The sequence below is a fragment of the Cygnus atratus genome, chromosome 9, assembly GCF_013377495.2.
Source record: "Cygnus atratus isolate AKBS03 ecotype Queensland, Australia chromosome 9, CAtr_DNAZoo_HiC_assembly, whole genome shotgun sequence".
NCBI lineage: Eukaryota > Metazoa > Chordata > Aves > Anseriformes > Anatidae > Cygnus > Cygnus atratus.
Window position 1 is genome coordinate 3483244 of NC_066370.1, and position 25717 is coordinate 3508960.

The 25717-nt window shown below is 36.6% G+C and overlaps 1 protein-coding gene across 1 annotated transcript in view; it reads left to right on the top strand.

Annotated features, from left to right (window-relative positions):
* Positions 1-25717, top strand: part of COL4A4 (collagen type IV alpha 4 chain) — a 62707-nt gene that overhangs the window by 9170 nt on the left and 27820 nt on the right. The window contains exons 4-22 of the mRNA XM_035544727.1: positions 3818-3952; positions 4824-4868; positions 6500-6616; positions 9400-9468; positions 9700-9735; positions 10522-10584; positions 11058-11093; positions 11275-11316; positions 12052-12132; positions 13265-13318; positions 14539-14598; positions 15231-15275; positions 16292-16345; positions 18457-18526; positions 20716-20820; positions 21445-21609; positions 22191-22283; positions 22626-22789; positions 24874-24946. Coding sequence (XP_035400620.1) covers positions 3818-3952; positions 4824-4868; positions 6500-6616; positions 9400-9468; positions 9700-9735; positions 10522-10584; positions 11058-11093; positions 11275-11316; positions 12052-12132; positions 13265-13318; positions 14539-14598; positions 15231-15275; positions 16292-16345; positions 18457-18526; positions 20716-20820; positions 21445-21609; positions 22191-22283; positions 22626-22789; positions 24874-24946 — 1507 coding nt within the window. The remainder of the gene's footprint in view (positions 1-3817; positions 3953-4823; positions 4869-6499; positions 6617-9399; positions 9469-9699; positions 9736-10521; positions 10585-11057; positions 11094-11274; positions 11317-12051; positions 12133-13264; positions 13319-14538; positions 14599-15230; positions 15276-16291; positions 16346-18456; positions 18527-20715; positions 20821-21444; positions 21610-22190; positions 22284-22625; positions 22790-24873; positions 24947-25717) is intronic.

Below are 25717 nucleotides of genomic sequence, written 5' to 3' on the forward strand. Positions count from 1 at the left end.
TTTCTGAACAAATTGACAATAAAGTACATCCCATGTATTTGTTTGATCCTCAAAAAAAAATTGCTCTAATAATGAAAAGAGGGAGGATTTAAAGTCACTTAGTCATGTATTTTCCCATCTGTATCTCATCTCGATAATGTTAATATTTAGAAGGTTGATTCCGAAGCCTTGACTACGAGTGAAAAAGAGTTTGGTTCCAGTCCTACACAGTTAGAGTGGAGGAGTGGAAACCTCCCAGAATGGACACACCTACAAGTCCTGGAAGCTGTGGCTTGGCTGTGTAAAAGACCTGTTCTTCCAAAAGGGGAGAGGACAAGAGTGGAGCTTAGAGTAGCAGCAGATACTTCCACCTCACAAAGCAAATTACAAAAGAAAACATCTGTCTGCAAATGCCTTTGTGCGCACTCTCTGTCGCCTCCAGACTACTCTTACTTCCCTCCCTTTCTCCATCCTGCCACTGGTAAAATGAAAAAGACTGTTTACATGCCAGAGTCTAGTGTAGAATGAAAAGGAGCACTATAGTATTTGCCTACAGTCTGATTCTGTGCAGTTGCTGAGAAGTTTTGCTTTTGTTTATGGGAATAGAAGGTAAATCCATTTCCCGTATCATTGATTCATCCATATAGCATGTAACATAGATACTATTCTAATTGAAGGCAATAACTGGACTTCTTTTAACTTTATTGATAATGAGAAGTGAAACATAGAATTCACTCTGATAGCTTGAACTGTTGTTTGTTTGCTTTGCCAGGGAAGACTCCCCTAAAATGTCTGATTTTCATGCAGATAGTACTCAGGGCAATCTAAAAATCAGGTGCTCTTCAGTGTCTCAGGCTACCAAAAAAAAGTAATTCCAAATAATCCTGGCCATTCTTTTTTCTACCCAGTATTAAATGCCTTGCTGCATGATTGTGAAATATTTTGAGTCTTAGTCACAGGAAGCATACTTAATTTTAAAAGATACGGTCTTGTTTTGTCAAAAGTCAGTTTCTTACTGCAGGTCAAGTCCAGGACATGCTAAAATGACAGACCATAGTCTTGACATGGGCAGTTCCTGAGCTAGACAATTAACAAGGCAGTGAGGATCTAAATGAATTTATTGGCATCAAATGGCAGAGAAGACATAATATTCTGTCCATTTTAACTGAGCTAATTTGTCATTTCCACATGAGCATGACTACCTTCATCCTCTTTATTTGTACAGCTGTCCTGAGACTGTAATGCTGTGGTAGTCACATTGGATGGGCACAAATAATAGATGTGATAATAGATGTTATGACATGGTATCAGTTTGGTCTTAACAAAGCTCCCAGTCATTATCAGTCTTTGAGCTGAAAGAAAGAGAGACAATCCACCAGCTTCACATGGCATGCTAAAGTTGTATCAGCTGTCAAACCTATTGTGAATTCTGGATTCAGTGGCTGTGTTTTATGACTTCACTACCTCATGCTGAAGACATAAACCATGGAGTCAATTAAATTCATAGCTTAGCAACTAGAGAAGGCATTTTTGTCAGCCTAAAGGACCATATATCCTGGAAGTGTTTATTGCTTATGGTGGTTAATTACCATCATAAGGTTTCTCACCTTTTTTCTGAGTACTCTGAAAATCATGTTTCTTCAACTGTCCAAAGGATATATGATTATCTGAAAAATTTCTCAACTATTGGCTGCAGAGTGTACACATTAATTAAAAATACTGAAGTTGCTGCAGAAATACGTTGTCAACAAAATGCATTGTTAGCACCAAGGCATTGGAACATTAGTGAGAAATACCTTGTCCTTTTTTTTTCCTGATGATGAATGTTATATCTTGCATGGTAAAAGCTAGTTTAGTATACTAAGAAAAAGTCTTGATTCCAGTAGAGTGAATAGTTCGAATAATTGTATTTACTATTTTATTAGTCTCATTCATTTTATTTTTCTAATACTCAGAATTGTGCTATAATTAAAATGGTTGTCCAGTCTTTTTTATCAAGTATTAAGAGTCTGTCATAGCTGCTTTAAAAGGTACTTCAATGAATAAATTCAGTTTTAGAACACAGAATGTGCAAGGCACTGCCAACAGACTGTCTGCAATTGCCCATACAAGCAAATATTCAAATAATACCCAGAGTCCTTACTATCCATTCATTGTTAACAAAAATGTAGAATCAGCAGATTTTAATACTTGTAGCTCTTAATTTCCATAATATTTTATACTTCAAATTATGCTATCAAAAAATTATAACAACTGTTGCTGAGGACAAAATGCTGATTCTGCCCTGGAATTTTTGCAAGTGACTTCACTGGAAACAAAATCACGGTTTAAGTGAGGGGTGCCAGTAATGACAAACGGAACACAAGGTATACAAGGATACTTCTTCAGGTAGTCCTCCACTATCCTTGTTGGACTTCTTTTCCTAGCCTCTGGACTAAATTCTTGTTCATAGTTTTAGTGCCCAGAGGTTTAGAGAAAAAAAATGGTTTAAGGCCCTGCTTGCAATTTGCGAGAAAAGATTTTGTTCAGACAGATTCAGTCTACGCTCAGCAGAATGGAATTTGGTTCTATCACTTCAATATAATTTGATGCCTGGAGCTAACATACATGTCTACAGCCACCTTTGGTTTCTGTCCTTTTGTTTTTCCTGAATCCATTCATAGAAATGAATGTATGACTTGTCGTTTCTGTGAATGGAGATTGTACTGAAATATCCTTTACTGCCCTCAAGTGGTCTTAGAGCCATAGCCTTTTTTTTTTTTTCTGGAAAGCATGGGGATCCATTTTGCTCTCTTTTTAAATAATGTGGTATAATTGATAGACTAACTCTGAAAATAAAGCAAAGCACTCTTAAAAAAACTTATAGCAAGACCATTACGATGATATATAATGAAAAATATGAATAATGTTATGATAAAAATATGAATAACGAAGAGCGTTATGTAGGCTTTGTAGGGTGAAAGTACAGACAGCTCATATGTGAAATGTTTGACTAGAAAGCTTATTTTACTTAGCACTGAGTCTGTGATTTAATAGTTGTTTAGCAGCACAGAACAAAAACCAAAACAACTCCATACCAACGCTATAGACTAAGAAATCCAGTTGTTTTGTAATGGGGAGTGTTTTTACTTGAAAATATGGATTACCTTGGAAAACTTCATAGAAATCCATAGAGGTGATCTGTATGATACTGCAGGTACAGATATTGAATTTAGAGCTGTGTATAAATAAATGACATTCTGCAGCCTCCTAAACATTTTTAACTCAATCTGTTCAAATTTGTATTTTCTGTAAATGTATTCGCTAATAACTATCATTTTGTCCTACAGGAAACTTCACACCTATTATATAAGGCGTGAAAATCTGAGAGTGATGATGGAAGATATGTGAGCTAGAAAAACTCAATGAGTATATAACGTGGCTTGAAAGAGAGAGGGAACTCTTGATTTGTTCTAATGTCTACAAAGCCCTTTTGTCTAAAATGAGCCAACACTTCTCTGGTGGCAAAAATATGATGCTCAGTAGAGTCTTATTCTTGCAGAAGGAGTTACTTACATTGGTAGACCCAGGAGGACTTGCAATTTATCCCAGATATCTTGGAGAGGTGGTGCTGGAGACCTGATGAAGATGAAAAGAAATTATCACCTTGACCAAATTGTTAAATTTGAAAGTTCTGTTCCTATAGCATCTAATGCATGTAACAGATCTGCTGCCTGTACTGTAAGCTGTTTTGAATCATAACATTGTAAGCCTTGTTTTATCCATACAGTCATGTCCAAAATGCTGCCTATTGTGAGGTTTACAGTATTATTCACTGGCTTATTTGGACTCTTTTCAGGGTCAGCCTGGTGAGTTGGGAGCTCAAGGTCCAATTGGATCCTTGGGATCTACAGGACCAGCCGGTCTGCCAGGGGAAAAAGGACAGAGAGGTGAGAATGGGCAGCCTGGGCCAGCTGGAGAAAAAGGTGATAAGGTAGGAAACACCATAGACAGCTCTTTTGGATGTATACAGTATATATTGTTAAATGCTAGCAAGTAAAACAGAACCTGAATGATTAGAAAGCATTTGCCAAACTATCCTCTTGCTCACCCAAAATTCTCACTGAAATCAATTACAGCTTTCTTTGGAAAAAGTATTTCAGGGATTATTTTTCCCTTTGGATCGAGAACTTAGAATTCTCAGAAGAAAAAAATAAATGAAAAAGATTAAGTTTCTGATAGTATATATCACGTCATCCTCCTTAACCTCAGAGGACTGGGGGAGGAATGTGGAGCTGGAGGGAGGAGCAAGGTGGTTTTAAAAGCACTGTACACTAAATATAATTTTACTGCCATTTACGGAGTATAAACTGCAGTTCAGGTCTATATCGTTCATAGCTGTGCAATCCCTGTACTTAGCTCTTGGTACTTTATATTAATTTTAATGGTCTAATTTCACATCTCAGTGGATGACTAAAATCACTAAGGCAAGTGTCTAACAGGTGAGATATAAGCCCTGTAAATAGAAATTGTGCTACAGGTATTATCAAAACAGGAGCAGGTCATGAAATTAAGTACAGAATAATGTTGTAAGTTATAGTCAACTTTCACTTCTTTGTACATTTATAGTTGTTGGAAAAAGAACGAATATGAGAAATTGACATTTGTCCTGTTACATGAGTACCTATTGGCTAGTCTGATACTAAGCCTTTTGTCGGATATTTATTTCTGATAATAATTAAGGCTTTGATTCATATTTCAAACAAGCATTTCTTGTTTCTCACTATATAATATTTATTTATTTAGATCTTCTAAAGAGTTAATGACCTCAGCAACTTTGTTTTTTTCATGTCACCTGTTTTCAGGGCCCAACTGGAGTTCCAGGATTTCCTGGTCTAGATGGTGTTCCTGTACGTATTGAATGAATATTGCTTTATAAAATCACAGTTTCTATAAAGTCAAAGCAAGTCTTCTGATAGAATAATACACTTAATAAATCGTTTGGTTTTATATCCATCCATTCTTATTGTACTACCTCAGAATTACATATGTTGCAAAAATGTTAAGTAGCCAGGACAACATCAACTGTGTTTACTACTTATATCAAATTCCACAAAATCTCAGTGAGGTAAGTAAATCATTTTCATGGGGGAGAGGGGCAGTGAAGATAGAGACTAACCCAAGTCCACCCAGCATGTGTTAGGATTAAAAACAGTGAGTTTATTTTCTTAGGCTCTGTAATATGCTATAGCCTGCATGCTGCATTATTTACATCTCTGAAAGTTATCTCAAATTGTGTATTGTTTTCTGTTCAAACTTTTTTTTTTCCCATAGTCCTTTGGCAGGGAAATAAATCAATCAATCAATCAAAAAATCAATCACTGAATTTTACCTGAATAGAGACTGAAGAAGTAAAGTGAGTCCTAAATATATAAGCATTTGATGATACATTTTTCTGAATGTGGTTTTCACTGTGGAAATGGGTCTGGTAAAAGACAAATAGTATCTCTTAGATGTAGTATTTTGAAAAATGTTTATTATAACTAAATTCTTATTCTGTTATTGGTTTCATATGGATCAAACAAAGTTAAAATGTTGAATTTTGAAAGTGAAAACAAAACTAGAAACTGAGTGGGTGTCTTAGCATCTGCTTGTCAGCTGTCCAAACTTGACAATGGGACTATTACCGGAATGTCTGTATAATGTAGAGTTCATGGGGCCAAAATCTATCACTCCCAAGAAATGTATAACTTTTTGATGAAAAATGTTAATCAGAAAAAGTGTCCACAAATTGGGTTGAAGTGCCTTAAAGGTAAGAAGAAAGTAAAATTGGCAAGAACATTTCAGGCAACTGGCCAGGATACTTTCCTGATTATTTTTCAGAACCAAAAAATACTCACTGCTTTTATTGCCTACCATCTAACTTGAAGTAGAACTAAACTTTATCTTTACATTGGTTAAGTCTTGCTATGCTGGAAAATTACTTCCTCAATTCTGGAGTATACAGTCATTCTCTGTGATTATGCTTGAGTTAAGCTGTGTCTTCTTTTTCATCATTTTATCCTATCAATTAAAAAATATGAGGCTGTTTCAGATGACCTTTGTGTATGCCCTTCAGAAATAGTAAAATTACATCATGTGTTCCTAGACAAGATGACTTTTCTTTACAGCCACAAGAAAGATTATAGTTTAGAGAGCTGGAGTCTGCTTTCCCTGAGAAAATAGCACATTAGTTATTGATTCAAATGAGAGCTCAGTCTGGCCCTCTACCCAGTGCTGTCCCTGTCATATTTGTGATGCATCAAAGGACAACATGTTAAAAAGGTGGGGATTCTTCACTTCTTATCACACAAAAAACATATATATAGAGAGAGATCACAATAGAAAACATTTCTAGTGTAAAGAGGATGAAGCTGGGACCACTGTGAGATGTCCTCTGTTTCAGTTCTGTGATAGTTGTTCCTGAATTGTTTTGTTAATTTAAAAACTAATTTTCTGTGTATCGTGGCATGCCTCTAATAAAAAGTAAACTGTCTTTCAGGGATTACCAGGAAGTGAAGGACCCAGGGGCAAACGTGGTGTAGATGGCTGCAATGGCTCAAGAGGAGACCCAGGATTTCCAGGCGAAAATGGATATATTGGACCTAGAGGTCCTTATGTATGTTAAAGACATTCCTATTGGCTGTTATTCATGTATGTCTACATTTCCTTTGCAAGCTAATAGCTCTTTAAATGAAAGGATTTTACACTATGGCACTAGCTTTCCACTTGGCAGTGAAGTTCCAGGCACCTTCTATTCTTGCTAAGGTTAAAAGGAATGAAGAACACTTGATGCCTTGGTGGATTAAGTTTGAGCTTGAATGTGAAATAAGTTCCTATAGCCTTTAAGTATATACGTCTAGCTTGAGAGTTAAATTCTACTTTGTTTCCGTGGTACATAACCACACCAAAGCTAGTACCATTTTATGGAAGTAAAACTGAGGAGGAGTACCTTGAAAACATACTACTTATCACTGCTTGAAATTTCATAAAAGCCTTAATAGTAGGAACACACCTGAGATGAGTTAGCAATCAATCAGTGGAAGTTTCAACAAGTCCTGTAATACTTTAAGATTTTTTAGTGGTAGATCACAAAAATATACTAGTAGGTCTCTTACAAAATCACGCTCTTACAGTTTCACGTCTCTTTTTAAAAAGATATCTACTCATGATCACTCTGTGCACACCTAATCTTGCCTCGGTGTTTATCTGTATACATGGAGATAATTTCAGTTGAAATTGCCACTTTCATATTGTTCACTTTTCCTGTTAAAATGGAAAGCATTTTAAAATTGTTTAAATAGATTAGCAGTGCTTTTCTAATGAAGATAAAACACAGATTCATATCAGTAAGGGATATAAGTTATTGTAGCTCCAGAGCAGTTTTGCTGAACAGATCTAGTCACCAGTTTTTGACTTTTTGTGGAAACAATTTTTACTTGTCAGTGATTAATAATATGTCCTTAGTTGGTCTAAGTGCTTCCCTTTCTAAATAAAACAGTAAAAAACAGTACAATTTACATGAAAAGTCGAATGTCTTTAGTAGGAGTTAAATAAGATGCTGATTCAGACATATGCAATCAATGAGAAGGGGTGAGAAGACATTACCAAAATTTATCAATTAGAAAAAACATACAGTTCAAGTGTTGGACCTGTAGTAAATACTGTCAAACACGCAACCTGATAAAAAAACCTGCTAATAACCTCATCTGTTATACCTCTCAAGGTAACCCATTACACTCCAAATGGTAAAATGGTTTCAGCTCTATTACATTTGCCTGTGTTTTCCTACTTATGGCTTTCAAAATGGAGTTTTGCCTTTAATAATTAGACAAATGACATAAAAGAAAAATGAGACATGGGACAAACTGCACCATAAACCCTCCCAGTTCCAGGAGCATGCTCTTTGTTAGGCCTAGAAAAGTATTTGCAACCTACAAAGAAAAGGAAACACAACAGGCATGTAGGCTTGGATATCCACACTAAAATCCAGTGCAAATTAATTTGGCTATCCAGAAAAACAAGACATAGTAACCATATTTGCTTGTGTGCAAGAATGCTACTCCAACCTCAATGTGGATTGCCTGTTTTTAAATCAGTTTTCTTGCACCAAGTACCAACATGACTATATATTACAGCTAATATTTTTATGTTACTTGTTATTTATAACATCATCTTGTATAATTTTATATAACAGTGTACATATTCCTCAGCTTTACTTCATTTACCTCACGAATAAATTTAAAAAAGATTCATTTCTATCTGCAAGTTCTTACTTAAGTCAGTTAATAAACTGAATCTAATAAAGATTTTTTGATTACACAAGAGATGACATGTAAAATAAGAAAAGACAAGCATAACTTCTGAGATGTTTAATGTGTTCCCTAGCAACTGTTGTTTGACCTGTAAATGTCATCCCGTCTACTGTAGGTATATCCAGCTGCAGGCAGCTGTAACTCTTCTTATTGTACCATTCTAGGGATAACTACTTTCCCTGTTTCATTCTGACTTCAGGATTTGAACAGCAAGTGTATAATATCAGGAAACCAGTAAAGTTTTAAAGTGGTTAAACTCCATGGAAAACAGTAACCCAGTTTATTGAAATCAATAGTTAAGTGGTTATGGGCTTCAGTTAAATTGTACCTGGTATGTCAGGATTTCAAAGGAGAAAATATCAGAAATAATGTCTTAATATATTTGTTCTTCAGATATATACGTATCATGGTTTTAACAGTCAATTGAACATTACAGTTAAATTTTGAAAAAGTGGTCATCTGCTCTTGCTAACTGATACTGAGGTTTTGAGGGTGTTATGATAGGCCAAATTATACAAAGGACTTCACAGCAAGAACCACAAGAACTTAATTTTAAAAAATAAATATGGCCTGTAGGTGTGTGTATATATATATATATATATATTTTTTTTTTTTTGTAGACTGTGAAACATTTGCTAATAGGTGGAAATGTTGAATATTGTGCATGTAACACAGTCCATACTCCCAGCTTTTTAACTGTATGCAGAATCACATTAGATCCTTCTAAATCACAGCGTGGACTTTTGGAGAAGGCAGTGTATGTAATACTTAAAGCCACTGACTCACTGAAAGAAAAGATAATGTTGATATACTTCATACTAAAGGCAAAATCTGTGAAAATTGTAGAATATTGAAATAGCCAAGAGCTAAGGAGATACTCAGAGCAGGAGTCAGAATCTATGAGGAGCTGTTTTGCTCAGTTTTCCAGAACAAAACTTCACATTTAAGGGTCTTGTAAGACAAAAGAGCTGCAAAATGCTAAAACAGTTATGGTGGTTCTAGTGGATTACCTTGTGACATATGGACACCAGGAAAGTACAGCCTAACATAAAAGATGTGTTGGTTTGGTTTTTTTTCTTCTTTATAGGGAAATCCAGGGCAAAAAGGAGAAAAAGGAAATTCAGTGTTTGTTTCACATTTTGGAAAAGGACCCCCAGTAAGTATCTGATTGTGAAAAAAATCATATCTCATAGGAAAAATGTATGGCAAATTTAATTGTTCTATCTCCTCATTGTTTATGAAGCTTAGTGCAAACACAAATTAAAAGCAAATATACAACTGGAACAGATAGATTGAAATCTTAAAAGCTATAAAATTTAGAGAACTCCGATAACAATTTAAAGTCAACACTTGTGATACTTCCTTTGCTAAATGATTGTCATTACAGGGAGAGAGGGGTGATCCTGGACCCCCTGGCATTCCTGTAAGTACAGTTGGTGGATTCTGTACATGCTTTTTGCCTTGAAGATCTTTCAAATTTTCCTTCTTAATAAAATAAAGCAATAGTGGGGTTTCTCTTTGCCTGCCTTAAATAGCAAAATTCCAGAATAAAGTTTAACAAACATCGATCCCCTGTTGTCAGCCTCCATGACCAGTTCATGGTGGCTGCATTGTACCCACCTGCATTGTGGTTTGCATGCAGGCAATCGCTGTGCATTGAGCAGTTGTCGCTCCTTATGTATTCAGTTTGCAGAATATTTTTTCCTTGAAATTCAAGACTTCACAGGAGAAATGTAGAAATGTGACACCTTCTTCAATGGTACCTGGTGGGTCTCCCGGGAATATGTAGCACATGACCACATTTTTTTGCCATAAAAGCATAAGAAGAAGAGTTTAACTTCATTGTTGAGCTCTTACAGACTTTCACTCATATGACTTTGGTTCCTCTTCTTATGCTTGTCAACAAAGTATTCACTGATGAGTTCTTTCAAGTCCACATACTATATGTAGCACAGTTACTGACAAAGTATTCTTTTAACCATTAATAATATATCACTGTATTGACATGTGCTTGTACAGTATTATCCAGAAACTGGTGCTGAGCTGCCCTAGTGACAGTGAGGTTTCAGGTATGGTATACCTTCAGGCAAGGAATACATGGGTGGAACGCCACTAGACTGAGTCCAAGCGATGCAGGCGTTTTGGAGAAACTAGTTTTGTGAAGAAAGTATGGTATTTTCACCAACAGGCCTTTTGCCATCTCTTTCAGGGTTCTAGAGGGTCAAGAGGTCCAACAGGCCCACCTGGATACCCAGGCCAACCAGGCTTGCCCGTAAGATCACCGTGGTTTTACAGCCTTGCATTTTCAGGATTTGTGTAAATTCTTGTTTACCTGTTTTAGAACTTGCCTTAGAGAGAATTAAAGCCTAGATGTAATTTTTGAGGCAGCTGATAAAAAGAGAGATGTTTGCTGTACCTTACCAGTTTTGAAGTACAGCATATGTTGTTTCATTCCATGCCTGTGTTAACCTGAAGCATCCTGGCAGTCTGTGGTCATGGGGGAACGCTGCTAGTGTTCCCTCCTTATTTCCCATATTCAAGGCTACCTTGTGAAACAGAAAAGTGGGGAGCCAGAGTTCAGCCCTCCTGAAAGCAGTGACCATGATAAGTAGATTGCACTGTGGGATAGGAACATCCCAAGAGGAAATTCTGCCTCTAGGTGATACTGGCAAGTAGAGGTAATTTTCAAAGCAAAGTTCTTTCACTAAATCAGACATATTAACTTGTCTTCACTCTCTTTTAAAGGGTATTCCAGGTTACCCTGGTTTGCCAGGTGAACAGGTAGGCAATGACTTTTCCTGAAGTTGTTAGTGAAACAATAGATTAATTTATACAGATATTTGAAATGTCCTTCATGGCTATTTGTTACCAAATTTTTCAAAAGAGTTACTTGATTAAATTATCATGTCAACGTTTTCTAATTACTTTCAAACTATGCACTTTTTTTTTCTTTGTCATCTAGGGAAATCCAGGTATTGGGGTAGATGGACAAAAGGGGGAGCCGGTAAGAAAAAAAATATTAAATATGTTATTACTACTGTGGAATTAGAAGTATACCCTAAGAATCACAGTAATACCTTTCCAGTAACAGTGTCTGTACTGGGTCAGTTCCTGAATGTAATCTCTTGCTGTGTTCAGCAGCAGATGCCAAGGAATGGGTGTAAGAAAAGAACAAGCACAATGTTTCCTCTCCCAGTTTCCCCCTGGTACCATACTCAGGACTTACAGAATCAAAGTGGAATATTTGATTTTTCTTCTGTGAATGTTTCCAGTCACTTTTTAGAATTGGTGTAAGTTTCTAACATGCACAACTTTCCATAGCAAATCAATAATTTTGTCTTTACATTCACAAAGCCTTGTGTTCAAAGGCGTTGGTCTGGAGCATGACAGACTGTATGTGCACACAAGATTAAACAATCCTGTAACCATCTCCACAGCAGACTCAGAGCAGGAGCCATGAGTACAGGGTTCTCATTTATTTCCTTACCTGTAACATTATCTTTAATGAGTGATGAGAATAGAATGGTTATTAAGATTGTGAGCCATACCTATCAGCGAAGACTGTGGAGAGGCTTACAGATCTCAGTACAAACCCTTCTTTATCTATAGGCGTTAGTACAAGTATGTGCTCCATAAGTACAAAAATATATAGTGCTGTAGTACAACAGAAAAACATACTGAGTCTCACTGAAAGCTGCATGGAACAGAACATCTTTCTGTGTACCTTTCGCTTCCACAGGGTGATGTTGGACTTCCTGGACCACCTGGGTCGCCATTATTAGTTGGACCTCCTGGAGCTCAGCTGTTTAAAGGAGAAAAGGTGTTAATTGTCTTCACATTTAACCGTACTCAACTTGGCAAGTACAATCCTGAAATGTAATTTTTGTAAGGATGGCATAAACAGCCTGTCTTGATGAAAAAAGGAGCTACTGCCCTTGCTTTGGTTTTCATTACTTTGCATCATTAGTAAATCATATTTCAGGCATTTCAAGCAATGATTATTACTCTAGTATTGAATCTCTTTTGTGGCTCTTCAGTAAGGCTTTTATTTTTCAGATCTTTGGCATTTATTCTCTTTGAGATTTATCCAGTGTAATGTTTTGAGCTGTCAACCTTAATCCTTCTAGGGTGCTCTGTTGATACGAAAAATAAGGGTGATTTTGTTGTCTATTTTTAATGCAAAATCCTATTATTTATTGTATTTCTTCAGTGATACACCTACTGTAGCTACAACTGTATACCTTAAAGCATTAGAATGTATGTTAAAAAAGGAATTACAAATCTTGCGTTATGGAGAACCCTGTGTTGTCATCTCTGTGTTTCTCAAGTCTGATTTGCAGGAATACAGAAATGAAAATGTGAATTTCAGCATTGCCAGCACCACAGCCTCAACTCAGGGAGCTGATAGATTTCATGTACTGGATCTTAGGCTTTCATTATGGAAAGGGTTGCTATGTAGAGCTGTATGAGAAAGAAGGAGAGAACCACAAGAATCTGTATAAACTCCACGTTACTGCTGAATGTGACTTATGACATTGTGCAACACGACATGATTGTGACCATGTAATCCACCATGTATCCCATTCAGACTGGAGCTTTGTGCAAAGGCATAGATTTATATATGTGAAAATTTGCATCAAACTAGTAGAGCCACAGACAAAAAAGAACTACTCATACATGTTTGTAGGAACAACGTCCCAATTAGCAAGTCTCTGCAAGTGAAAAGATACATCTATCTCAGTCCACAGTCATTGTGCTGGTTTGACAATATGTTAACAAATAAAAATCAGTACCTAATTATTTTTCTTGTTTCCTTCTGCCTAGTACACCTAGGGGAACAGGCCCAGTAGCATTTTAATAGTTGTAATTCAGAACAGGACTTTAAAATGTTAAATGACACATAAGTATGTCCTCTGTAGTAACATATACAAAAACTTTTCCTGCATACGCAGGGCCAAAAAGGACTACCCGGAATAACAGGATACAGAGGACCACGTGGACCCAAAGTAAGTAATGCAATTTTTTTTTTCAATGATGCTGGCAAAGTCCTGTTATTTTTAAGTTAATATTTTAAAGCACAAGATTGTAGAAGAAATAACAGCACTTAATCACCACCTATATCAGTGTGAAAGCAAAAATATTTCAGAACCCTTTGGAACACCTTTCCAAGTCTGTTTTATACCTACCTATCAAATGTTGCCTGGCCGTGAAAGGTCAGTGTTGTTTCCAGTTGGACTATTGACACAAGTGACTGGGACTGTGAAGAAAACAGAAGCACGTATTTTTTCTCAAGGAGAGAAATCGAGAAGATATGTTTGTGTACTTTATGGGGCATATGTCTGTTTCCCTAAGTTTGTTAGGGAACGACTTTACCTTCAGATTCTGGGTGTTCTTGAGAGTAGACAAGGCAGAGACACCTGTCTGAAGAGAGAGTTGCTGTTTGCTGTCTCTTCTAGCTTTGCTTTTCTTTCTGTCAGTATAATTCATTTAAACGTTGATATGCCAGTAAGGAGTTATGCTGAGCAGAAGCAGTCACAAAAAAGATTCTAGATTCTTTATTCCTGATAGATTTGGAGGGGGGAAATCCACAGACAGGAAACTACCAGATCTCAGAAAAAAAAAGAAGATAACAGAAGATAACAAAAGAATGAAGCTAGTTTATGTTACACACTTATTTAACTTCGTAGGCAGAAGAGAAGAAGCAAGAAGTCTGAACATCACATTTCTGAGTTCAAAGTCTAGCACTTTTTCAGGAAGTCATTTTCCATCATAACCAGACTACTGTTACTTAGCACTGGAAAAGGAGACAAAACTCATCCTTTTATATAAGATTTACTTTGAAAAATGTGGGATTCATATGGTTGTTCTACTACTGTACAACATAAAGAGCTGTACGTGTTGGTAACTGTACACTTGTTAGTTATAAGCAGGAACTGAGGAATTGTGTGATGGTGCCCAAAAGGTGTCCACAGCCCCAAAAAAATCAAACTGCTGAAAGCACTTTAAGGTTGGAGAAGAGTTCATGCAGGGTTCTTGAATAACTGAAGCTATGAAGACACTACTGTGGTAGTGCTGTATGAACTAAGTCCCAATGATTGACCCTAGCAAGCGAAACAAGATCCATTAATCTAATATATACATAACCAAATAAACATGCACTTAAAATAAATTTTATGCCTACCTTAACCAAGCAGTTTGTTTAAACTGAGTGTTTTGAATGCTCCAGGGTATACTTGGGAGAGGAGAAAAGGGTGAAAAAGGCATTGCTGGATTCCCTGGATTGCGGGTAAGGAAGTTCCGGAATAAGTTATTTTACAAATTCACTACAATTAGATTCATAAAATATTTGTTGGTTTAAGTATGTATTTCCAAACAAGATTTCCTTTTTCTTTTTTTTTGAAATTAATTTGTCATACTTTCTGTATAGAATATTTAGGAGTCTTGGGAGTCACCCTGTGACACACTTAAGCATAAGCTCATAGAGACTTTCCTTTCTTGGAAAGAAAGCAAATCTCTGTGGTTTTCCTTTAAATATTCAGTGCTGCATAAAGCTTCTCTAGAATAGCGCAATACTAACACACCGATTTTAATGTATTCCATACCTGCCAATGGCAGTTTTTTACAGCAGCTTGTTCTTGATTTGCCTAACAGTACTCACATGGAGCAACATACCTATTACTATACTTACTGCGATAAGATAAAAATAAATGAAGACCTGTCCGGTTTACTCTGACCTATAGTTCAAATTCATGGCCATCTCTCAAACTATTTGCAAAAACTTTGCAAGTGCTAGCTACTGGGAAATATTAACTCAAGTAATAATTGTCTGAGGAATATTAACTGCTTAGCAATTCTGCACAAGTGTAATTTTGAATAAGTTTTTACCATTTTATCTTGGATTCTATTTACTTTTATCAGGGTAGTCCTGGTTCTTATGGACCTGCAGGCTTTCCTGGAATAAAGGTAAGAAGACAAAGCACAAGCAGCTCTCTGAACAGTAGCATCAGTGAGGTTTGATTTTCTGTTGGTTTGTGCAGATACAGAATTTCCTCATACTTGATAGCCTTATGTCCTTGTGTTATCTGTTGCCACAAAAGTTGTATGAACTGTGTCTTAGAATTTCTGCCACTCTCTGAAATTTGTCTGAAATTGGCTAATGGGATATGAAGTTGTAAGCAGAAGGGAAAGCAGTGGGGCATGCAGATAACACAATAGAAAAGGTACGCAGCATGGTACACTTGCCATGGGCACATTCTTTTTGTGATTTTGTGTTATACACATTTTTTTATACTTCTGGCTCAAAAAAATCCAGTAGTAGTTATGAACTTAGAACATGGATTAAAGAATAACAGATGTACATACACAGATCCATGTCTCACCCTTTTTCCTCTCCCCTGTTCATTTCTAAATCTAATGAAGGTAATGATCATGCTATTCACAAATCACATTAATGTACAGCTATTTGTGTGTAGAGTTATGTTCCAGGTGACTTCTATCTGCAGAATTACTTTTTACTCTGTTTTTTTCTTTTTTTTTAAACCACTGCCTACCTAAGGGGATGGATAAGTATATCATAAAAGATCATAAAAGGCCAGGAGGAACTGATAAGCAGCTGTGTAATAATATTTTAAGAGGGTCATTCACCAGGCAGCAAGCCGGTTTCAGCTGTGTTAAACAGTCTGTTAAAGTCTTCTGGTATGTATTCCAAGTAGTTCTGTGCCCCAGCTACACTGAATCCACTGACAACTATCTAAATAACCTGGAGAAATATTTTTTTTATTACTAATTTTTATGGAAGAGATTCTATGAAACATGTCATCTCTCATACAAACCCAGTGAATTTCTCTGAAAAAAACAACTGTGGATGCAATTATAAGGTGACAGTCTCATTGTATGGCTATCTCATTGTCTTTTGTACAATTAATCATTATCAATGTTGTAACAGATTTACCAAATGGTTTTTATGTGATCCTTTACAGGGAGAAACAGGAGCTGCTGGTTTTCCTGGACAACCTGGCTATCCAGGCATAAAGGTTAAAAAAAAGAACTCAAGCACACGCACACACACAGACACACACTCCCTTATATCAATGCTAACGATTCTTCCCAAATGTACCTGTTTATCAGATCCTTGCCTTTTCTACAGTCATAATTGCTTTTAAGATTTACTGTTTTCATGGCAGTCATGCTTACTCAGTACAGCGGTAGTAACCAGCAGTGTAAGTAAACATTCCTGCTTGGTGTGTGGGAGTGGAAATTCCACTTTGTATACCATAAGGATTAGTAAATTCCATTTGCCAATAGTTACCCTTACCTGTACCAGTATAGCAATCTAATCCATGAGTTGTACTCTGCAAGTTATTCATGGTTGAGTTGCATTCCCAAGAGTGGTATGGATACTTCCTTTACCATAGGTAAAGGAACTGCTGTTTTAGGCAACCTGCTACTGTAGGTAATTTGGCCCGTGAACTAGTATAATAATTGTCATCAAAGGAGGTGGCAAAATTTGAGTCAGATGGGCTTGTTTGCATAACTTACCAAAGTCTCTTTGCATGCATTCATGCTGTCCTCATAAATGGCTTTTTCAAGATGGTAACCAGAGTGGAAACTGCACTCCTTCACACTGGCTTCGTTTAAACATTTCTTACTTTTGCTCACATAGATGACTCTGGCATTTTATAATGGATGCTGCTTTCTATTAGGGGATAGAAGTGTCAGTGTCATGTCTGGGGAGCTAAGGAGTAAAAGAGGAGAACATTCTTCTGAAAAGCATGGAAGAGATGCTTAATCCAATTCCAGAAGATCCAGATGCCAGTCTAGTGATATTTCACGTTAAAAATTCATGGAATTCTTTTCTGAAGACTGCAGAAGGGAGATGATCAGTCATATTCTGTTTTTCAAAGACCACCAAGACCTGCCACTGTTGACTTTGGCTTGAAAATTCTTCAATTCTTTCTCATCTTACGCTAGTGTTAAGCATACAAATCATAAAAGACTTGGGCCATATCCATCTATTGCACAAATCTTTTTTAGTTTTATCATCATTACATTAATTTTTAAAATCTCAAAATATTTAAGTTTATCAGAGGAGGAAAAATGTTAGGTTTATTGTTTTATTTCCTGCTACACAGAAGACTCTCCTATAATCATTAAGGAAGACAAGTTTACATTATTGATTAAAATAGAGAGTACACAATTATGTTATTTCATTCAGCAAGATACAGTCAAAGGGAAAAGGCAAGTCAAAAGCTAAAGATTAAGGGGCCAGCAATCAGTGGCAGCTCCAGTACTGTTTAAATATCATAGAAATATCAATTTTAAAAAGGGAAACCCCATAAAGAGGCATGAACTCCTTGTTTTCACTTGTATAAGGATAGGCATCCAGTTTTGCAGTCCCAGTTCTCCTTGTCTGTCCTAAAAGGCCCTGAACTCCAACCTGAGGAATGCTACATAACTATGCAGTTCCCAGATTCACATTCTTGTTTCCTCTGATCCCATTCGCTGCAGAGAGCAGGGCTGATTCCTAATCTACACCAAAGCAAAAATTCTAATACAGCTTGCCACATGAAAGACTTCCCTGAAGTCCACTTCACTTGCAATTCTAAATATCAGAATCCAAGCTAATTTAGAAATCCTCCAAGCATAAGTGATTTTCCTTGCTATTAGTGGGCACTTTTATGTTTCCCTAACGCAGATGTTTTCAATTTCTTACAAGAATTTTGAGTATCTCTTGTCATTGATAATATCTGTCAAACTGAAATTTGTTTTCTTAATCCTCATCTGTTATCGCAGAAGTAATTTCCAAATTCTCATATAGAATTCTAAGGCAAATAATTACAACTTGGTTGCTAATTTGAAACATCTCATTTAAATATGGTACTGATTTTACTGTAATTGACTCAACTTTAAAATACATGAAAGAAATCAGATGCAACAGTTGCAAGTTCTGAAAAGCCAAACAGATATATGTGATAGTTATATTATCAAGTCACAGTTATTCTGAAAGATCATTATTTTAAGTCTTGCCCAGGTGATATGAATAGGTCACGTCCCTGCATACCCCATCATTTTGGAATTTTTAGTTGCATGCCAGGGCATTGCATATTTGTATCTATCAGTAAAATCTGCTGTTGGATTCTTACAGGGGGATCCTGGAGAAAAAGGGCCCCCAGGTCCTCCTGGAGCTGTTGGAACTCCATTGCTTCCCGTGAAAGGTTAAAGCTAGTTTTAACTACTCTTTCTGCTTTATGAAGTGTATACGACCTATTTTGCTAAGGTGTTTTTAGAAAGTGATCATTAGGAACAAGATACTAAAACATTATCCTCCTACTGGCAGCGTTCTGAGTTTATGTCTCACTGATCTTACTGGAACTACATTAAACATACATGTTTCAGATTAAATGTTCACTTGAAAGACCTTTATGCACAGTCACAGCTAGATCTGCTAGACTATCCCTTGTTATTGGACCTAGGTGTATTTAGGAAACAGCTCTGAAAAATAAGCCTGTGCTGGGTAATGGATGGTAAATAAAACAATCAGACTTCATATTGTATTTCATAAATCCTGTTTTCAGAATTGCCACAACACACAGATTTTAGATTGCAATTAAACCTCTCATTGCACAGCGGGGATGAAATCCTGGTTCTTAAGTTTGTAGTAAGCTAATTCAGACAGGATTTCATCACTGAGGTCCACTGCTTTTAATAACTGTGTTAATTCAAGTTCCAGGCTATGTCAGTGTTTCATTGAGTACTGCAAACATAAAAAATGAAAGATTTCAGAATTTCATAAGCCATTATTTCCCCCTCTATTCCCTGAACATGCTGTTTTGTTTTGTTTTCCCCTGAAGAAATCTAATCTGGGCAGATGGAGATAAATAACTTTTTATCTAAAATTTCTTGAGCTAAATAGTACATTTGTGGTAGTGTGAGATGATCTGCTCAAACTTACCTCTAGATTTTCTGGACAGACAAAGCATGTGTTCTGTGGTTGTACATCCAGAACCACCAAAGTATTTGGAAAGTGCTGATCTTGCTGTGCATGTTACCTAATCTGCACATGTACTGAGGTCCTAGAGGTCCTAGAAGTATTCAGTTTACATCCCTTGTATAAAAAAGGCACAGGTAAATCATGGTTGCCTGCAAAAAAAGATTGATCATCATACATTAATTCTACCTTAGTATTGCATTATCACTCAGTAATTCAGTCCACAACTTTAATGCTTTAGAATAGGCATTTCCAAGCGTTGTTTGCCTGGCTATGCCTGAGAGCTGCAACTGTGTTGGTACCATCAATAAACACCTCTCGGTGTTTATTTCATATACATTTACAGGAGGGAATATATTGTACCCTCTCTTCCTTCCTCCCTCAACTTTGTCATCTTTTCCCTATCTCTCTGGAACTTGTACTCCTAACAGGATACCTGTCAATCTCACTGCCTTCCTACCAAAACCTCAGGCATTTGTTTTATATCCTATCTCCCTTATCCGTATCTTTATTATCTAATTGGTGATAATGTGTGGAAGTTCTTACTTCTTACACAGCAGGAGGCAGTGGGGAGCCTTTAAGGGATTTGTTTTGGCATCTCACAGTTAGGGAACCTGTATTGTAGGAACACTTTAACAAAGAATTTCCCATAAATTGCATTTCTAGTGCAGCAAATGCTGATAGTAGCCTCATCAAAAATCAATTAAAATTGTTTCCCATTGGCTTCTGAGGGTTTCCAGCTCATGTGGCAAAAGATTTAAGCCCATGTTTAATTTTAATATCTCAAGTAATGTTTAAAGTTAATCATGTGCATGCTGTGTGAGTAGATACTGAAATACTCTTACATTCTTAAGAGAAAATGACCTTTTGCAGAGCTGTTTGACAACAGAAATAGTACCAATATTTCACTTTTCCAGTTTAATGAAGCCCTTTATATCTGATTTAAATTTTCTTTATCACTCAATAATAACAAAAAATTATTTATTATAGAAATTTTGAAGATATACTTTTAAAAATTTGGATAATTTCAGGTAGGATGATCCTGAAATGACCTTCTCATGAACACTGTCAGATACATATCAAATGTTCATTTATTTTAATTCCTACATGTATTTATTTTTGGCAAACACTTCTCTCGGTATTCTGAAATATATACCACAAAGATACTACTACTGAGTGACAAAGTTTTAAAACTGTGTCCGTGAAATGGGCAGGAATCCATAGAAAAGCAACCAAATCCTCCTACCTTAAAATTTGTCACACATTTAAAACTGTTCCATAAAGACAAAAAAAAGGGAGGTCACTGTATTTTACTTTCGTGTAGTTCCTGAATTATAATTTCAGTTGCAGTCTAATTTAGATATAAACTGTCAATTGCATACATTGTTCAATTCACATTTCTAAAATTCTGTGTAGGTCCACAAGGAGATCCTGGATTTCCAGGTCCTGCTGGCGATGTGGGGTCAGTTGGGCCATCTGGTCCTGCAGGCCCACTGGGGAGACCAGGAGATGATGGAGCAAGTAAGAGATTTGGGGGATAAAACATGAACTATATACCAGTAGGAGATAAGACAGCTAAAAGAAAATTCTTTGTTCTTTTTTCATGTAAGTCACCAACAATAAGGATTAGGGCTCTGCAAACAGTGCACTAAAAATACTAGCTCAGCACTTGCTAGTAGCCAAAAAGGAACTAAAATATTCCAAATAAACATCAGGAATTACTAGAAAAGGAACAGAAAAAAAAGCAGAATGCTGCTATGCACTGTAAGTCTACGGTATGCCTGTATCTGGAGTGCTGTGCTCAAAATTCTGTTCCCCATCTCAAAAGTGATGAAAAAAAAGAAAAAAAATCCCCACACTAAGAGGAGTGACGTGGCTGACTTTGCTCTGTATAAGAAACAACTACATTAATTAGGATGTCTGGAAAGGTGATAATGGGGAGGAGAAGAGGCATTTGTATGTACAAAGCAGAAAGCACTTATTTCCTTGGAATCCTGAAATATCTGAAGACTTAGATTTAAGTCTTTATTATACAGAAGCTCTTCTGCATGGCAGTTCTGAATGGTCTGTAGTTTTGTTTTTGACACCTGGTATTAATCCTTACTGTGAAGTTGTTTGGGCCCTATATCATTACTTTCTTTACAGGTCTGCCTGGCCTGCCAGGACTGAGTGGGGCACCAGGACCTCAAGGTTTTCATGGTGATCCTGGTTTGCCAGGAACAGGTGAACCACTTCCAGGAAGACCTGGATATCCTGGACCGCCAGGACTACCGGGACAGCCAGGAAGGCAAGGGTTACCTGGACTACCTAGTATGTGCAACAGCAATTTAATCTGTGAAAATATCATTCTACATATTAAGGTTAGGGTTAAGGTTAGGTTAGCAAACCCATTGCTTTTGTTGGTTCTACAAACAAAAAAGCGAGAATTGCCTTTTGACAGATGTGTCAAATTTTATACGTGATGTAGAAAACATGTGTTTCCCATTCATTGTCAATCACCAAGATACCAAGATTTTCATTTTTTTCTGGCTGATTTAAACCCACAAAATAACACGTGAAAAAAGTCCTTAAATACGTATCACCTGAAGTTAAAAACATAGTACACTGGGGAGGAAACCCAAATCAGCATCCTTTAGAAAAGAAACGAGCTGTAAAATTCTGCAGCAGAAAAATGAAGAAATAGTAGCAATGAAAAAACACTTGTGTCAAGATCAACTCTAGCCAGACTGACTCTTGTAGTATAATCTGTAAGCAACAACTTGTAAAGCATTTCTTAAGATCTCTAGATTTTCACATGAGAATAACAAGGTAAGGGAGAGGAGAACGCATGACCTAAGCTTTGGAAAAAGTCAACCTGATTTATAGTAGCTGTACGATTTGTTTTTTCAAAGGTGTAATTTGTACTGACAGAGGAATCCCTGGGGAACCTGGAGCAAAAGGTCAGATAGGCCTTCCAGGAAGAAAAGGTGAAAAAGGAGAAAAAGGTAGGTATGTATGTCTGGATAGCAACAATTCGAATATGAGACCTTTGCCAGATCAGCATCTCAGGCCTATATTTGCAAGCAGAAGTTTATGGTAGCTTGTAGGATCAGGACCATCAAAATGTGTAGTTAAATGTCTGTTCACATTGCAGCAGCTTCTAAATCAGCAGTCATATCGGTACAACACTTAACTCAGCACTGTGAAAAAGTACTGATATGCTTCACTCCTTTGAAGGCCATAATGAGATAAAATCGTTTGTGCACTACACGTACAGAAAAGAAAAAGGGCAGTATTTTTTATGTATTGTGCAGCTGTTTCAATGTAATTTTAATACATTTACATAGGAAACCAAGGCCTCTGCTCATGTAGTGCTGGTCCTCCTGGTCCCCGTGGTATACAAGGACCTCCGGGTACTCAAGGAAAGAAAGGACAAATGGGTTACCCTGGAAGACACGGAGAAAAGGGTGATCCAGGCTTATCTGGTGCAATGGGATCACCAGGGCTCCCTGTGAGTAGTTCGTATGAGCTTCAGTAAATAAGTAACATCAACTGGTCACTCACACAGGAGGCATTTAAGATGAGCGGTGGAGGAACTGACCTGGAAAATTATGTAAAAGTATTATCTACTTTTGCTTATTACAGTCTTGTGGGAGGATGCACTTACTAGCTTTTGTCAGATTGCGGCAGTGGGAAGAGTTTTATGCTGAGGGACAGAATCCTGTGCTGTGTAGATGGGGTTGCCAGGAGGCTTAGGAAAGATTGTGTTTGGTAATCCTGTTTTGTTTTTGATTTGTTTTTACTTTTAGTTTCAAATACCCATTGTTTTTTCTTGAAAACAATGCACAAATTGCCCACTGAAGATGATTTTTTCAGTTAGTTCTAATGAAAGTGTTTCCAACAAAATGTTTTCGAGGCAAAGAATTGCATGGTGTCTTCAGATCAAGATTTATTTTATGTCAACAACTATCTCTCTCTATTGTGTGTGTGCGTGTAGAAACCTTAGATTTTATTCTGGCGTTTCAAGTCATTTTCTTTATTCCTTTTCTCTTTCTCTCTCTTTTTTTTTCTTTTTTTTTTTTTTTAGCAATTTAATTGAAATGCTTAATTTATTTGATGAGGTGGTCTGAACAAAATAGTCTTCACTCCCACAGAGCCTAAAAATCAGTGCTACTTTTTTAGTTTTGTTTATCCTTTCACTGTTCTGTATTACTTTAGAATCTCCCATTTTTAGTCACTACTCAAAGTTTGTTCTTCATATGGATCAGCTGCTATAGGCAATGCCTTGTCTCTTTATAACAGATGTATTAGCAATGAAGCTGAAGTGGAATCAAGATTTTGCCCTTCATTTAATAATCCTTAGAAGGAAAAGTTACCATGAAAATAAAGACTTTTCATTTGCTTGAATAGCTTCCTAGCAGTATAATAATTTCATTTTGTGTTCCTCAAGAAAAGAAACTGAACTAACTTTTTGGTGGTAAAGATTTTGTGTACTAAATCATTTGACATCAGCATATAATGTTCATTTTTTCATTCTAGTGTTAAAAAATCTGACATGCAGTTTTTCATGAAAAAACATACAAAGTTTTTAAAAATGTCCATCTAGGATGCTGCATAGCAAAGTGATGCCAAATAGAGATTTTTTTTTTAATAGTTTCTTGTGTGTGTGAGATCACTTTCTTTGAAAATATATTTGGATATACTTAGCTTTATAGCAACTACTTTTTTTTTTGGGGGGGGGGGGGGGGAAGGGGGAGGGAGTTGTTTGGGTTTTTTTTAGATGGCAGAACTCTTCTTCATACATAGAGAGGAATGGCTAAATAATAACCCAATTTTACAACCTTAGTGGCCTTTTACTTGTGTGAACTTCACAAGGTAAAATGTATTTACCCACATGTCCTGTTGCACAGACTCTCACAGCAAGGTGATATGCAATCCAGACTGTTTGGAGAGCTGAGAGCACAAATCAGCATAAAAATGAAGAAAAGCATTTTTTTCACTCTCTAAACCTGGCAAGTAATAGACTCTTCTGACAACACCAAGTACTAAACTAGATGCAGATGATATTTTATACTGGCAGCGTTGTGGGCTTTCATTCAGGAAAAAAGCAGCACTTACCAACTGCCATGTTCAGTAGCAGGAGGGCAGCCTTATCCAGCAGTCACAACACTCCAGAGAGATTTCCTTCTTCTGTAGCCTTGGTGAATCATGGGTCAAAATCTGTAATGGGAAGTTTATGAATTGTTAATTGTTTGCATCTTAATATTCTTGCATTTGCAGTCACAGCTGAATGAGGCCATGGACCCAATTCTTCCAGCATTACTTGGTTTCACACAGTTGCATCTGTTTGCATTTGGTGGCAGTCAGGCTGAAAATGTTAGGTGCCGTTCACACAACTCTTTATAGATATCAAAAGAGATAAAATTGAGTTTTTTGCTTTGTTGGCTTGTTACCTTAATTAGCCTGGTTTGGGAAACAATGCAAGAGCAAGAGACAGATAACTAATTTTCCCCTCAATTCCCATATTGCTTCTTTTCTGGAGATTAATTGACTTTTTTTTTTTTTTTTTTTTGTGTTGGTGTTGTTAATGGTAAGGGGACACCTGGGTCTGCTGGACAACATGGTGAAAAAGGAGAAAAGGGTGACCTAGGACGAGTTAGAATAAAAGGTAAATACATGTTTTATCCTTTTTGTTTCCTACACAGTGCCTCATATAGTGTGAGACAAGACACATTCATCTGCTCTTTAAGTAATTAATTTAGCAAGTTACTGAAACCTAGAGGTCACATATAACCAAGACTGCTTGCTTGATACAATCTCTCATTTTTTTCTTGCTCAACACAAGGTCGACACAATTTTTTGTGCTTTTTACTTAATAGTTGAGCCATAAACTAGTTTTAACAGATTGATATTAATGCTAACAAATGACTTTGTATCATTTGATGGATAATCAGGGTTTTACAGAGGTCTGTGTAGCAAAGACTAAACAGAATACAATTACTATGAAAGTATGAAGAAATATCATACAAAAGGCACCTCCTGAAGTGTCATATGTCAGTATCACAGCTGTTATTTCCACTTAAACAACCAAAATTCTTGGGAAAAACTCACAAATCTCAGTGGCCGTTTGAATTCCTACTCCTCTTTCTGAAAAATTAATTTTGACCAGGGATTGAAAAGAAACAATAGGCCACCAGTTGCACAACTGAAATTCTTGTAACTAAATAGATCAAAAACTCTCCACAGTTATGGTTATAATTTGCAAAACCAAAAGAGAAAGAGCACAACAAATTACAGTAATCTGATGGGAAAGCTTAGTTACAAATGCTACATTAATTATTCAGACAAAAAAAAGCCCATCTTATTGTTTGTGAAAAGTTAGTTTAGCTTTGGATGCCTGTGTTTATTTACAGACGTTGGAGAAGGGCAAAACATTTGC